The following is a 16,097-nucleotide window of genomic DNA, read 5'->3' on the forward strand; positions in this document are numbered from 1 at the left end:
CCTCGGAAAAAGGTCTCTTCTGCCAGAATATCTTTCGTGCTTTCTGACTACTTCGAAAAGTGGATCCTGAAAACGACGGAGTACACGTAAGCAGCCAAGGCTGACCGAGCCGAGGGACTCCTACGCCTCCAGGATACGGATACCTCACTCATCACCTTCTGCGATAAGTAACTCGCGTTTGGATAAAGTGATTCCGCGGATCGAACAAGTCTTCATGTTCGGAAGCTCTTCTGCCGAAGCGATCCTTCGAGCCTTCTCGACTGAGTCGGTGACAGAGCCTCATGGACGGGTGAAAGTGCGCGTAAGCGGCAAGGCCGACCGAGCCGAGGGACTCCCACGCCTCCGGGATACGGATACCTCACTCATCACCTTCCGCGAGAAGCAACTCTCGCTCGCACAAACATCCCTGTTACCTACAAAAAAGTCTAGATACTCGAAACAAGAGGAAAAGAGACGCAGCTTTACAACGCAGCGAGGGTGTGTGTTCTGGCCTCGGCGGCCGCAGAAGGCACACGCTACAAGACAATCTAATCCTGCAGGCTCGGGTCTTGACGCTGGAAGGGGGCAGCAGCACCCTCGGCATCGACGACACCTTCGGCGAGGTTCGACCTAGCCTCGGACGGCGACGCGGTCTGAAGATCTCCACTCCGAAGGACGACGTCATCACCACGCCCGGGCCATCGCCGCCAGGGTCTTCTCCGGGAATCCGGCCCGAGCAGGCGGCTCGGCCTGTCACCCCTGGGGCCTCGGCCAACCATCTTCCAAGGGCGCCAGCCCGACCCGAGGCCTCGGCTGGTCAACTCCGGTGTCGGTCCCGCTAACGGACGACCCGACTAGGCTCCGGCCAACCAGGTTTCATTTTTGAGCCAACTCTGCCCCTGTTCATGCTGATATCGCTACCCCTGGCCTCGGCTCATCGGAGAGCAGCCAAGGGGTCCCTTTAACTAAGCTAGAGGAGCCTCGGACAACAAGGCCGACCGAGCCGAGGGACTCCTACGCCTCCGGGATACGGATACCTCACTCGTCACCTTGACACGGGGCGACTCACGCTTGGTGAAGCGGTTCAGATAACCAACAGGCGAGTCTTAGTGCTCGAAAATGAGGAAAAAACACGGCTCCGTGCCAAAATTACATACATGTTCAGGCCTCGACAGCCACAATGAACAAAAACACTGGCATTCAAAGTGCCATTACAAACGGAACTCCGGTTCCGCCTCCGCAGGTACGAACAACCCCACTCGATGGGGGAGGGCCTGCGGAGCAACAGAAAACTGACGGGCGGCTCGCCGCCGCCCGTTCTGACTGCGACGACAACGACCCCCGCTCCGGGTGGCCGAACTGCAGCAGCGCAGGCCTCAGGATGGGCGCTGCTGCAATCTTGCCCTCGCCCACGCCGACACTCGAGGGGCGAGGACAAGTACAAAGAGCCGGAGGCCCGAAGCGCGGATGGTGGCGGTGATCCCGTCGGCGACGGGGACTTCTCGAGCCGCCTCCACCTCGGCACCGACGGTGGGGGCCATCAGCCCCCCGGCAGATCCCCACTCAAATCCTCCCGGACGAGTGGGGCACCGACCTCCACGTGGAGGCGCCATACCGGTGCAAAGGCAGGACCACCCCAGAACACGAACGCCGCCCTAGCAGCGCGCGACACCTTGGGCGGTCCTCCCGTGCACACGGCGTGGCAGCCGCCTTCCGGCAGGAGGGGCCACAGGGAGCCAAGCCGACGAGCTCGACACGCTGGGGGGTGACGACGCCCGCCGTCGACCAGCCCCGCGTTGTCGAAGTCCGGACCGCCCGCAGGGCCAGTGAGCGCCCTCTCCCTCGAACGCCGCAGGAGAGGGTGACCCACGAACCCGCGCGGGAGGTAGAGCTCCGGCTCAGCCCGGCCTCCACCCCAGCAAGGATGATGAACATCCTTGAAGCTGAGGGTGGGACCAAGATCGCAGCCCAGCTTGCTTCTCCCCACCCAGGGGCTGGTGGTCACCGTCTTGGGTGACCACCGCCGGGGGGGTACAGCCGGGCTGACTGATGAAAATCCTTGAAACCGAACGATGGCTGAAAGGTACCAACTCCCACGGAGTTGCGTTCCTCCAACGGTGAGGCGGAAAGACGGCGGGTATCCCCCATCCGGGGGCTTGGAAGGTGGAAAGACACGATGCATGAGGGAGCGCGAAGACATGGTCGCCTTCCGAAGGAGGTCACCCTCCTTTTAAAGGCAACTCTCCCTACTTGCGCCCCCAGCCGTCACGGGCTGAGTCTTCTCCAACACGCTCCAAGGCCCTCCCCTGCGGCGCGGGGGCTGGGTCCCGCATGTCATGCAAGCCGGCTCAGAGCAGAAGAAGCCAAACCGCCGCGCGCGGTGCACACGACCGCCCAGCGGTTACAAGTGACCCTCCACTTTTGCCCAGACCAACGGGCGAAAGGGGTGGGCAGCCATGCAGGCGGCATGCAACCGCGCCAAGTGGGCGCGCTTCTTCGACTCCCAACGCGCCCAGCCTGGAGGCCCAGACCCACGCGTCATGCAACCGGCGCGCCGACTGCTTCGTGCATGCAACTGCACCGCCACTTGCGCCACCACCGCGCCTCCTCGATTGCGGAACCAATACCGCGACTCGAGGCGACCCAGCGCACGACCCAGCAGCGCCAGCCTGGCGCGGCGGTCAATGCGGCCAAAAATGGGCCGGCAATAATGACGGTGGCAGGCGGGCGGGAGCAGCGGTCACGTCGTCAGCCAAGCTCACGTCCCATCCGGGGGCAGCAAGAGAACCCCCTCTCACGGCGTGAAGACAACGCGCCCGTGATCCATTCCTCGAACAGCTCGCGCACGCGCAACGGCCGCCCCGCCAACCACTCGCCCTGTTGCATTAACTCCGCGGCGGGACAGGCGGCGCTTCTGGCAGGAGAAGCGGGCGACGCTTCGCCTTCGCCGTAATAACCGCGCCAAAAAAGGTACGTCGCGTCGTTCGATTTCGTATCCTTTTCCTTTTTTCCTCTTTCTCTCTCTCTTGCAACAGGGACCGGGAAAGGGGGATACCCCGAAAAGGATCCTTCCCCGTGAAGGAACCAGGCTCTGAGCCTCCCTACTGATCAGAGGTTCGAAGGCTGGCCCCCCGAAGGGTTCGACAGCCGCCTCAGATCGCGTGGGCCCTACACCCACTACTGGTCAGAGGTTCGAAGGCTGCCCCCCCGAAGGGTTCCACGGCCGCCTCAAGCTACTCGAGCTCCGCGCCCATTACTGATCAGGGGTTCGAAGGCTGGCCCCCGAAGGGTTCACAGCCGCCTCAGACGCCGAGCGAGGGATGACCATGGGTACGTTCGATACATAACCAAGGCTCGGGCTGCGCTCCCGAGGTACCCTAGGACATTTCCGAGACCAGCGGGAGCGATCTTGTAACGGAATCCCATCAGAGGGAGGCATCGAGCCCTCGGACCCCGTCGCCAGGGGACCGGGTCCGGCAGATCACCCGCAGGTACTTTTGGGCGTGCCTCTGGGCCCCTAGCCGACCCCTAACGAACGGGGCATGGACGTCCACTCGGATTACCCGCTTGCAGCTCACCGGAGACACCATGTTCGGCGCCCATCGAGGGCAACATGGCACTTTCCCCCCTCCTCCTTGCGGAAAGGCGACGCAGGGGCGTATGTAAAAAAGCCGAGTCTGTCCCTGATCGCCCTCTCGCCCTGTGCAGAGGCTCGGGGGCTACTCTCGCAAACTCGGCTCCGGCCGAACCGTTGACAGCGTCAACATACCAGCCCGAGAACTTGGGACCCGACCGTACACCCGGGCTACGACCAGCTCGCATGAGGGAACAACCAGACCAGCCGAAGCATTACGCGAGGCATTAAGACCTCGAAGGAGTGAAACCACTCCTCCGAGGCCTCGGGGGCTACACCCGGTGGGTGCGCTCGCGCGCACCCACCGGAACAAAATGCAACCGAGAAAGGCTGGTCCCCTTGCAAAAAAGTGCGACGAAAGCCTCCAAGCGAGTGCTAACACTCCCTTCGAGGCTCGGGGGCTACTATCGGGGACCATAATTAGGGGTACCCTCAAGACTCCTAATTCTCAGCTGGTAACCCCCATCAGCATAAAGCTGCTAAGGCCTGATGGGTGCGATTAAGTCAGGGATCAGTCCATTCGAGCGACTCGATCACGCCTCGCCCGAGCCTAGCCTCGGACAAGGGCAGCCGACCCCGGAGGATTTCCGTCTCGCCCGAGGCCCCCCTCCGACGGCGAACATATCTCCGGCTCGCCCGAGGCCCTGCCTTCGCTAAGAAGCAACCCTAACTAAATCGCCGCACCGGCCGACCAAATCGCAGGAGCATTTAACGCAAAGGTGGCCTGACACCTTTATCCTGACGTGCGCCCCCCGGCAGAGCCGAAGTGACCGCCGTCACTTCGCCGCTCCACTGACCGGCCTGACAGAAGGACAGCGCCGCCTGCGCCACTCCGACTGCAGTGCCACTTGACAGAGTGAGACTGACAGGCAGTCAGGCCCTGCCAAAGGCACCATAGGTAGCTAAGCTCCGCCCGACCCAGGGCTCGGACTCGGGCTAAGTCCCGGAAGACGGCGAACTCCGCTCCGCCCGACCCAGGGCTCGGACTCGGGCTAAGTCCCGGAAGACGGCGAACTCCGCTCCGCCTGACCCAGGGCTCGGACTCGGGCTAAGTCCCGGAAGACGGCGAACTCCGCTCCGCCCGACCCAGGGCTCGGACTCGGGCTAAGTCCCGGAAGACGACGAACTCCGCTTCGCCCGACCCCAGGGCTCGGACTCCGCCCTGGCCTCTGCCGACGACCTCCGCCTCGCCCGACCCAGGGGCTCGGACTCGGCCTCGGCTATGGAAGACAGACTCGACCTTGGCTTCGGAGGAGCCTCCGCATCGCCCAACCTAGGGCGCGGGCCAGCCACGTCAACAGGAGGTGCCATCATCACCCTACCCCGAGCTAACTCGGGCCGCAGGGAACAAGACCGGTGTCCCATCTGGCTAGCTCCGCCAGATAGGCAATGATGGCACCCCGCATGCTCTGTGACGACGGCGGCTCTCAGCCCCCTTACGGAAGCAAGAGGACGTCAGCAAGGACTCAACCGCTCCGACAGCTGTCCCTCCCCCAGGCTCCATCGCTCCTCCGACGGCCACGACATCACACCAGCTGGGTGCCAAAATCTCTCCGGCTGCCACATCGGCATGTACTTAGGGCGCTAGCTCTCCCCCGCTAGACACATAGCACTCTGCTACACCCCCCATTGTACACCTGGATCCTCTCCTTACGCCTATAAAAGGAAGGACCAGGGCCCTCTTAGAGAGGGTCGGCCGCGCGGGGACGAGGACGAGACAGGCGCTTTCTTGGGGCCACTCGCTTCCCTCTCCCGCGTGGACGCTTGTAACCCCCTACTGCAAGCGCACCCGACTTGGGCGCGGGACGAACACGAAGGCCGCGGGATTCCCACCTCTCTCACGCCGGTCTCCGGCCGCCTCGCTTCTCCCCCCTTCGCGCTCGCCCTCGCGCTCGACCCATCTGGGCTGGGGTACGCGGCGACACTCACTCGTCGGCCCAAGGGACCCCCGGTCTCGGAACGCCGACAACAATGCTCACTAATATTCAAAGTATTTATTCGATTGGAAGGTTTGGAACCTTCAGGCAGGCCAGGCTGGAGGTTGCGGTCATGCTGGCAACTCAAAGAATTCTTTTAATTAAGTTCTACTTAATTAAATGATGAATTATTGCAAAATATGAGGCATATATATTTGACTTGGGATTATTCAACACATGATGGAGATCTAGGCTTTGGCTGCAATAAATTCTTGGAATTTATTTGCCCTGAGACCAAGCTTTTAGACAACAAAAAGTTATTTGCCCATCAATAAGAGGTCTACATCATAAGATGATGATGATTACCTATATGTGTTTTTCCCAAGTAGATATGTTGGAGATGTGATGTTGGTTATTCACCTTTAGGGTGATTTCCATTTTATTTTTGAAACTTTGGTCAAGCACAGGGTAGTGGAGTCCTAAGCATTGGTTGCGGTATGTTCCTTGAATATATCAGCCTAGAGACCATGCTTTCAGGCAGCAAAAGTTTTGCCCACTACTCGGAGATCTACTCCATTGTTTCATGACATGGAGATTATCTACATTGTGTCCACCAATTTTTCAAAAATCTGTTGGTACACTTTATGTGATACCAGAGTTTCTCCAACATATGAATATATGATATATTTTGCAGCTAGATAAAATGATTAAGCCATTTGAAGGATAATAATTTAATAGAGTTTGATGAACTCACCTAATGGGCTTAATTATCCTTAATGTTCATTGGATATGATCATTTCATTTTTGCATGATATGGGAATTTGCCTCTCATTTTGGAGGAAATGAGATGCTCGCTTTCTCTTACGATTCTTATGAAAAGAACTTATGTGCTTTTGTGGCTTGATGTGCAAGCGCAAAATGAATAGCAAGGAAAATCATACGACATGTGGACTTATGAGTAAATGTCTACATAATGTTGTGGACTAAAACTTTGTATTCATATATTTTGCTTGAAAGCAAATATATAAGCACATTAAAAAGAGAAGGGCGATGAGTATGACAAAAAAAATTGTCATTACACTATACGTGATATAGTGTTGTATGCCCAGACATCTAATCTTGTATATGAAATCCCAATAGATGCATACTACTCATGAAAGCTAAGATATGAAGTGTAATTCAATCTTCCATCTGGCATGATAACAGTGGTTAGTTGTGTAAATCGTGATTTGGACTAATCATGTAACAACACTTCTTTTTCTAAGAGAAGACCACTTTGTTAGATGATTTGCTTTTGAGTACTATTTAAATGATGCATGAGATTTGGTATAATCTCATAATTGATAGGTTCAACTCATGCAATGTGAGTTGAACACACTCATGTGATTTGAGTGTAAAACTCATATAAATTTGAGTTGTACAAACTCATCGATAAGAGTTGAACGAACTCATCAAGGGAGTTGAAGACTCATTGATTTGAGCTGTGCAAACTTGTACGGGGATTCTTCTAATTGAGGAAGAAACATGCAATGTGGAGAATTGAACCACAAACTCTATATATGGGGAAACAAAATATTCTAATATTCCTTTGGAAAGAGGAAAGAATATTTTGACAATCGCTTTGTACGATATCATGATATGTTATTATCATATCCTCTTTGGTATTGGAAGTATCAAGGATGTGTTGATATATCCTAATTGTTATCTTACCATATTATAGAGATATCCATATAATTTCTATCATGTGGAAACACAAAAATGATAGTGATGGATATTGCATGTGTTTCTCGGAAACATTTCTTATGGATTGTATTTTACATACATCCTCTCGTACAATGTGTTGCATTTGTTAAACTTTTCATGCGAAGTTATTTACCATGCGAGTAAGATTGAATTGGTCATTCCATTGTTGGGATGAAATGAAAAGTTATGGACAATTCTATTGGTCATGTTTTCCCATAAGATAGATACTTGATGAGTATCATTGGGAATGAGATTTTAAGTCCCTCTTATCTTAAAATCTGATCTGAATTGGTTAAAGTTCTTTGAATTGTTTCAAAGGAACGAGTGTGGTCTATTACAGAGATTGGATGGACATTGAAGGCTTTATATGGTTCTTTGGTGCATCTATATGATGGCCTTAAGTGTGTCCTTCGGACAACACATGACCATTAAGTAATAATGTCTCAAACTTGAGCACATTAGCCTCCACACTACTGAATTTACCAAATGTGCTTACAATGATGATTGTTTGTCTTGGTATTCAGAATGATATCCATAAAGAATATGATGAATCTGTGATAGATTCGAAAATTTTAGATCATTAATGACCACCAGTAATGAATTGTCATTTCCAACTAGTTATGGTTGGAGTCAGGAAGTTTTGCACGCTCCTGACTTGTGATTAACTGCATGTACTGCATGTACAAGTTCCCCTATGGTTTTTAGTACGTGGGAATCCATGAAAGATTTCCCATGCGTACATTGGGTATGTTCCCAATCTTACCACCACAGTGTACATGTATGGGCACACAGAAAGCTGGGGATCTATGTGAGAATTCCTTCTCCGTCGATCATTAAGTTTTAGAATCTCTTCATGAGAATCTATTTACGACTCGTACGCTTGCTTGAATCATGAGCTTTTCCAGGCATTAGGGGGAGATTTCAAGTACCAAAAAGAATGCCAGGAAATAATAATGAATGCAGTAAGCATTCAGGCTCAGGATCACGTACTAAAACTGAACCTTTGGGTTCTAATGATTTGCAAGAAGTTGCAAATTGACTGCCATGTGCATTTACTATGAGGTCACACTCAAATTAATCCTATGAGGAAGTGCCAGAAAGAGTGGTTACATGGAAAACCACTTAACTCCCTATTGCAACGTTGTTGTAAATAAGAGGGGGAGAAGTATGGTCACAAATTGGGATTAAGATGCTTGCAAGCAGCTGAAGGCTAGACCTTCTGAGATAGTAAATGTAGACCAGCTATTTGTTGGTAACCAACCTAGTGTTGGTAGACACCTAAAGGATATTGATTATCCTGTGAATGGAGGACATTCACAACCTAGCTCAGTGCACACTGATAAGGCTAGGCTATCGGAAGCCCTTGATTCTCGTTTTGGGATTTCACGAGGAATCATAAGGGTACATAAAAAATGACTTTATGTCAACTCGAGAATTGTGTTATTTAAAAGCTACAAGTGTCGACACATACATCTTAGCAATTATATATGCACTCCAAGTGATCCAAAAGACTATGGCCATAGCAGAGCACGAGCATGCTCAAACTGGATCTTGTTGAGTGATACAATGTTGCAGAGATAGCCTTGCTCACCGAAAAGAAGTGTTAACTTATTTTCACTTCAAGGTATCTTACTATGGATACAAGTTTGTTTTTCATGGACTTAGAAACAATGAGGTGGTGAGAAAGCATGGCTAGTAGCAACTGGGTTTATACGCAAACCCAAGCATTATTTTAATGCTATATATTCTCCTCTACTGTGAGTAGTTAAATTCCAATACAATAATATGGGCAGTAAATCATCTATCTGTGCAGTTGATAGATGTAGTGACAACATATGCATATGTGGTCACTAGATTATGGTATATGTGGAGTCTTATACATAATCGCCAATCACAAATTCGCAATGCTTGGAAAGTCTTTGTGACTTAGAGCATCCTGGTCAAATATGGTACATTCGACCTAGTGAATCCTTCTTTCTGAAAGGATACACAAGTATGGTATGTTAAGTGTAAATATGTGCATCATATTTTAAACATACATTACTTATCGACGGAGTTCAAGATAGAGGATATGAATTGAAAGAGATTTCCAATTCAAAGTAAACTATCTTAAGTATCTTGGATACAAAGTTGTCTATATCCAACACATATTGGAGAAATTCAATATGAGAGAATCATTGTTATTTGATTCTTTCCGATCATGAGATGTGCTATTGTATCTTGCAAGAGCATCCGGCCGGATATTGCTTTGCAAAGATTTGCTAGCTAACATCACATGAGATCAAGTTATGATCTCCAGGTGTACTCATGCTCTCCTTATGTTTGGATATACTGATCTTGGATATCTATAGAAGATCCCCAGGTACAAGATTAATGACATACTTCTGGTAAGTTGGACCTCCTGTTTGATAAATGTTGATCAACAGAGATTAATGGTCACTTACACTAATCATTCTGTAGCACACTTCGTGGGATTGTACAGAATGATATACTACATACTAAAGGTATGTGGTGGTCATGATTTTATATCATTGACCTTATTATCTATGGAGATAATATTACTTTGTGTTGTTTAGATGAAAAACAAATTACGAACTAAGTCTCTACCTTACTCCACATTTTAAATATGTTTGAGAGTAGGTATGGGATGACTTAGTGTTTTGTAAAGATCAGGGGGAGTTTCCCTTTTGATCGGAAGAACTTGTATGTACATCATGTTGTACTCTTTTCTTTGTATGAGTTTTCACCTATTTGGGTTTCTCATTCAAAGTTTTTAACGAGGCAACATCAACACAAGGCCTATGTCGTATCATCTATTTTTCCCGTAGAGGTTTTCAAGGATGATACATTATGACATAGTTATTGTTGTATTTGAACTAGGATATGAGTTTATATCCCTAGAGTTCAAATGGATCAACAATAGAGTATGACTACTCTCCTTATTTTTCCTGTTGGGTTTTTAAGGAGACTCGGCTAATATGTTGATTTCTCAGATTTTCTGACTAGATTATCTTGGAAAAAATATTAGCCTGAGTTATATGTCTCATCATTTATTTTCCCCACTGGGGTTTTTGAGATGATGACTGTAGACATGTTATTGTTCTTTGGGCTAGATGTCCATGGGAGAATAATGGCATACCATGGTTCAATTGAACCACCGAGAATTATCTATAAGGATAATTGAGCTTGTGTTGTTCAGATAGAAACATGTTATATCAGGAGCAACATTAATAAGCATATTGCTCCTAAATTGTATTATCCATCCTGCAAACAAAGTCTTGTGATAATTTTGCTGATCTATTCACAAAATCTCTACCATACTCAACGTTTTCCGAAATGTGTTGAGGTGATTGGTATGAGAAGACTTAAGTGGTTGCAAGGATCAGGGGGAGTAATTCTCCATGATATTTGACCTATTTTGTACTATCATATTACACTCTTTTCTTTGTATGAGTTTTGTCTTATTGAGGTTTTCTCATCCAAAGTATTTAATGAGGTAATATCAACTAAGCCATATGCTTCATCATTGACTTTTCCCCACAGGGGTTTTTATGCATGATGATTACAAGCATATTTTCCTTTTGGAGTTCAAGTGAGATTATCTCATTATCCAAAAGATATTGTGTACTCCTTATTTTCCCCACAGGGTTTTTGAGGAGATAATATATTGGAAGATAGCTTGCAGATGATCAAATGGACTTGGATTGATCAAGGGAGAGTATTAAAAAACATGTTACAATGTTGTGACCAATCCAAGGGGCTCGACGACTTCTCCCCAATGGACACACCTCTTGGGGATGTACCCCTTCACTTTGTATATATATCTGAGTGATCTCTGCAATAAAGGACTACTGTCATTCTGTCCCTGTCATTTGTCTTTCTCTTTTGTTAATCTCCATTTGCCACTGAGCGCTGCAATAGAGTTCAACAATTACCACCCCTATCATGTACATCTTTTGACTCTTGGGATACCACGGTCCTGTGTCCGCGTGGACGGAGGAGGCTCATTTGCTGCTGAGGTCATACGACTTAGTGGGTGTTTGGTTCTCCCGGTTTAATTTAAATATTAATTATAAGTATTAAATATATACTTAATTAGGTTTAATAAAATTTATCTCATCTTTTAGTTTTCATATATGTACTTAGTTTTATAATTAGACTATATTTAATACTCGTAATTATTATTTAAAAATATGAAGATATATCACATACTAAACTTTAGTAGAGTGAACCAAATAACATTTTAGTTGTTTTACGGCCGTTGGCACCGGCAATTGACATCTCAGCAACATCCGAACGCAGTCGCGTTCCACCTTGAGTGGTTGAACCATATAAACACTTTCCCGCACCGCCATATCGCCACAACCACCGATCAGCGGGTTCGACAAGATGAATGCGGTGGGGCCGTGTCTCGTAGCACTCGTGAGAAAATTGGATTTTGAAGGACTCTAAATAATGTGCTTCACACTTCTGTGATTCTGTCACTCGTAATATTGACTTCGTAAAAACAGTACCGAAAACATGCCACACTTAGTATCAATGTCATTTTGGACATTTTTGTCTTTCTGTCTTTTGCACGAGTAGGTGCACCATTAAAACCAAATGTGACATGTTTTAATTCTTACTTATGCGAAGTAATGTTATGAGTGGCAAAAATACGCAGAGCGGGTTCCAAAAGTCTAATCTTATCCTCGTTTAAAAGCCTTATATCTTACGCATAAAACCGGCGTTTCACGAGCTGGTGTGACCGACAATAGCTATCAATTTTGCAACAAGAGAAAGGTTTGGGGGAGAAATTTGCTGAGTCGAGTTTAGTCGAGTCTTCGTGCTAGACTCGTAGGTAAGGGAGGACCATGACGTGACATGTCTGTTTTTGTGTTCACTTGTGTGGCCCGATACGGGGTAGCCGCTGGACCTGCTAATCATATGTGCCGTATACTTGGACCCTGCTAACCAAGACTTATATATATATATATATATATATATATATATATATATATATATATATATATATATATATATATATATATATATATATATATATATATACTAGCTGAGTGTCCGTGTATTGCAACGGGAATATATAATATCAGTATACTACAATAACTTATATACAAAATATGTGTTATATTGTTATGAGAAAAATGTTTCATAATCAATTTGTGATCCTAGCCATACATAAATTTTGTTATTTTAATCTAGTTGTTTCACCAATACATTGCAACCATCAGTATCATGCAGACTTCGATATATGCCACGATTTGTATGGTCTTATCATTGGAGAGCACGTTCTACACATGCCGGAAGAAATTCCCTCATACATCGTTAGTCATCAGACACGTACCACCATACGCTCTTGCTTAAACAAGAAGGTAAGTGTGTGTTTACGAAGAGAATTAAAGTCAGACCGGCACAAAAGCTACCCTGATGGTGGCGAGGATGACGAACTGGTCACTGTTGTCGATCCTCCTCTGCGTCACGTCCAGCGCCAAGATGACGCCACAATTCTCGATATAGTAGTCGTCGAACGCGCACGACATGACGAGTACCGATGACTCTTGGTTGGGCTGCCAAACGAAGTGCACCCCGGCCGGGCTCATCAGTGAGATAGTACCCCTGGCCGTTGCACCACCGGATGTGCTACTCCACTACATACATCATGTTAGAGGACACTCACACAATGTCAGCAACGTCCATTGTCCCAATGCACAAGAATTCATGTCCGGTCAGTAGCGACTTACATGGCAGGTTGGGCTTTAGGTGGACGATGAGCTGGACGGCGTGATGGCGTCGTCGTCGGATGCGGTGTCCAGAACAACCCGACAGTCGTCGACGTTGGCGACAACCATGAGGCCCCCTCTTAACGATGGACAGCGCGGTGCAGCTGCTCTGGACCGCGTCCAAACAACGGCTTCGTGGGAGCTTGTCGTACACAGCGGCGCATGCGACCAAGTAGGACTGCTTCTAGAGGTCGAACTGACAGTCGCCAAGCTTCTTCTCGTCATCGATGAGCGACCCCAACGCGAGTGCCTCCTGCTCATGGTGTTTGTTCGGAGTTTTAAGTAAGAAACATGGATTAATGCTTGTCGTTGGTTTATGAAAATGACTCACAAGTCTGATCCATGGAAAAAATATTACAAAGAAAAAATATCACACATGAAAAAAGGGAATTTAAGTATAATACATTATTCAAACAAAAAAATTGCATGCAAAGCTCTTCTTTAAATAATATTACCTCAATCCAAAAATATAATTCAAGAATCTTGGTGATACTTATCTACTACTACGCATTGTGCAAGGGTAGCAAGTGAGCTTGGTGAGAGATGTAGTAGATGTGTTTCCTGTCATAGATGTAGACATAAACACATATGTGGTGTAGCGGTAGCTACTCTTGGCCTTTGCTTGAGAGGTCACGGGTTCAAATCCCCTTGAGAACATGTGTGCTTTTTTAATTTTAGCTAGACGTGGGATGTACGAGGGAATGGGAATGAGCTTTGCGGGGAGGGAGGAATGAGAAAGACATAACAGAACATGGGAATGAGAAACGCATAACGGGAATGGCAGAACAGGAATGGTGGCAGAACACGAAATGGCCGACTACTCTTGCAGCCTTAATAAGTAGTAGAGATATATATAGTATATGTATTTAGAGCCCTGGGCTCTGTTTAACTATAGAAAACTCCAACCACGTACCGACCAGGTGCGCAGACCGCACTAGATCCTTTTTTGGCTTATTATACCTAACTGCTTACGACAAATTATAATATGAGTTATGTTGATGTGTGTAACAATTTATGCAAATCTATGGGCCATCGCGTAGATTTCGTCCCGCATATTACGTGCATAGGGCCCACGATCCCACCCACACGCTCACAGTTATCCAGTCCCACGCCGCCACTATAAAAACACCCCCACGCCGCCAGGGATTAGGTTTTAGCGGTGGCGGCGGTTCCCTCGGGCGTGCGAGCGCCGGTGATCCTGGGGGCCAGCAGCGGTGCCGCCCCGAGGCAGGCGACCGACAGCGGGCTCCACCAGGAACGAGTGACAGCGACGCTCCCGAGTCGGGCGGGCAAGCGGCGACGGCGTTCTCGAAGCCGACGGACGGCGGCAGCGCACCCTAGGCCTGATGGCAACGACGTTTGTCGCGTCCGTCTCTGCGATGGCCACCACCGCTGCCGCTCCAGCGTCTGTGGCGCCGTCCCCTGCGCCAAAGGCCAACAACAGCAGGAAGACGGTGGTGCCTGGGATGACTGGGTACGAGCTGCTCAAGCGCGTCAAGAAGTCGGCGGCGCTCATGGACATCCTCGTCATCATCATCTCGTCGAAGAACGTGCCCACCCGCATCAGCCGCTGCCTGGAGGAGTTCGACCAACGTCTCGCCGTAATTTAGACCCTATTCGTCGTTACGAAATAAATTGATGATGTACGCTAAAATTTGTACCCATTTACGCTGTTTTGGTTCACGTTTTACGGTGAAATTTGACCGAGCCAGAATCCGTGCACGATCGAACGTGCGCAATTTTCACGCCGTAATTTTCGGGCCCCATTCGCTGTTACGAAACAGGTCTATAACTTACGTAAATTTCGTATTCATTTACACTATTTTGGTTCATGTTTTATGATTAAATCCACCCGAGCCAGAACCCTAACACGATCGGTTGCATGTGATTTTCATGCCGTAATTTTGGGCCTAGTTTGCTGTTACAAAACAGATATAGGATTTACATTAAATTTTGTATTCATTTACGCTGTTTTAGCTCACGTTGTACGCTGGAATCCGCCCAAGCCAGAACTCGCGCACGATCGGCTGCACGTGATTTTCACGCCGTAATTTTGGGCTCCGTTTGCTGTTACAAAACAGATATAGGATTTACGCTAAATTTCGTACTCATTTACGCTGTTTTAGCTCACATTTTACGCTGGAATCGGCCCGAGCCAGGACCCACGCACGATCGGCTGCACGCGATTTTCACGCCGTAATTTTAGGCCCCATTTGCTGTTACAAAACAGATATAGGATTTACGCTAAATTTCGTACTCATTTACGCTGTTTTAGTTCACGGTTTACGCTGGAATCCGCCCGAGCTAGAACCAGAACCACATACTGCATGATTTATGCTGTCAAGTATATGTCATTATGCAGTCGTAAACGTTGTCCACAGTGTCATATTCGTTCCACGTGATTCGGGCGTCAAAAGATTCCTTTATGCATGGTTTACGCATCTTTATCCATATATATATATATATATATGCATTTGTATATTGCCTTACGCTTATCGTCCTGGATTCTTGGCTGTCGACTGCATGGCTGACGCAAGCACGCGGGTGCTGGGTCGACCGCGTCCTGGCTGGGGCTTCCATTAGTAGGGGAAGCCCAGGGCTTCCATTACCTCTTCCATATATATATATGTATATATATATATTATATTACGAGCTCTGTCCTTCCAATAACTAGAGGAAACTCACGTCAGACGGTGCAATCCGGTCGAACCGGTCTAGGTCTGGGTTGCTATAAAAACACCCCCACGCCGCTAGTGATTAGGTTTTAGCGCGGCGGCGGTTCCCTCGGGCGTGCGAGCGACGGCGATCCTGAGGGCCAGCAGCGGTGCCGCCCCGAGGCGGGCGACCGACAGTCGAGCTCCACCAGAAACAAGCAACGACGACGCTCCCGAGGCAGGCGGGCAAGCGGTGACGGCGCTCCTGAAGCAGACGGGCGGCGGTGGCACACCCTAGGCCTGGTGGCAACGACGATTGCGCGAGGTGAGGTAGGCGTCGGCAGCAGCGGCGGTGGCCACGAGGGACGCAGGTCACTCCATCGGTCGCGTG

The 16,097-nt window shown here is 48.7% G+C and overlaps 1 protein-coding gene across 1 annotated transcript in view; it reads left to right on the forward strand.

Moving 5' to 3' along the window:
- Positions 1-14,398: 14,398 nt before the first annotated feature.
- Positions 14,399-16,097, forward strand: part of LOC118476235 (two-component response regulator ORR1) — a 48,679-nt gene continuing 46,980 nt past the window's right edge. Inside the window, exon 1 of the mRNA XM_035965061.1 lies at positions 14,399-14,653. Within this exon, the coding sequence (XP_035820954.1) occupies positions 14,399-14,653 (255 nt within the window). The remainder of the gene's footprint in view (positions 14,654-16,097) is intronic.

The sequence above is a fragment of the Zea mays genome, chromosome 2 (genome assembly GCF_902167145.1).
Source record: "Zea mays cultivar B73 chromosome 2, Zm-B73-REFERENCE-NAM-5.0, whole genome shotgun sequence".
Taxonomy (NCBI): domain Eukaryota; kingdom Viridiplantae; phylum Streptophyta; class Magnoliopsida; order Poales; family Poaceae; genus Zea; species Zea mays.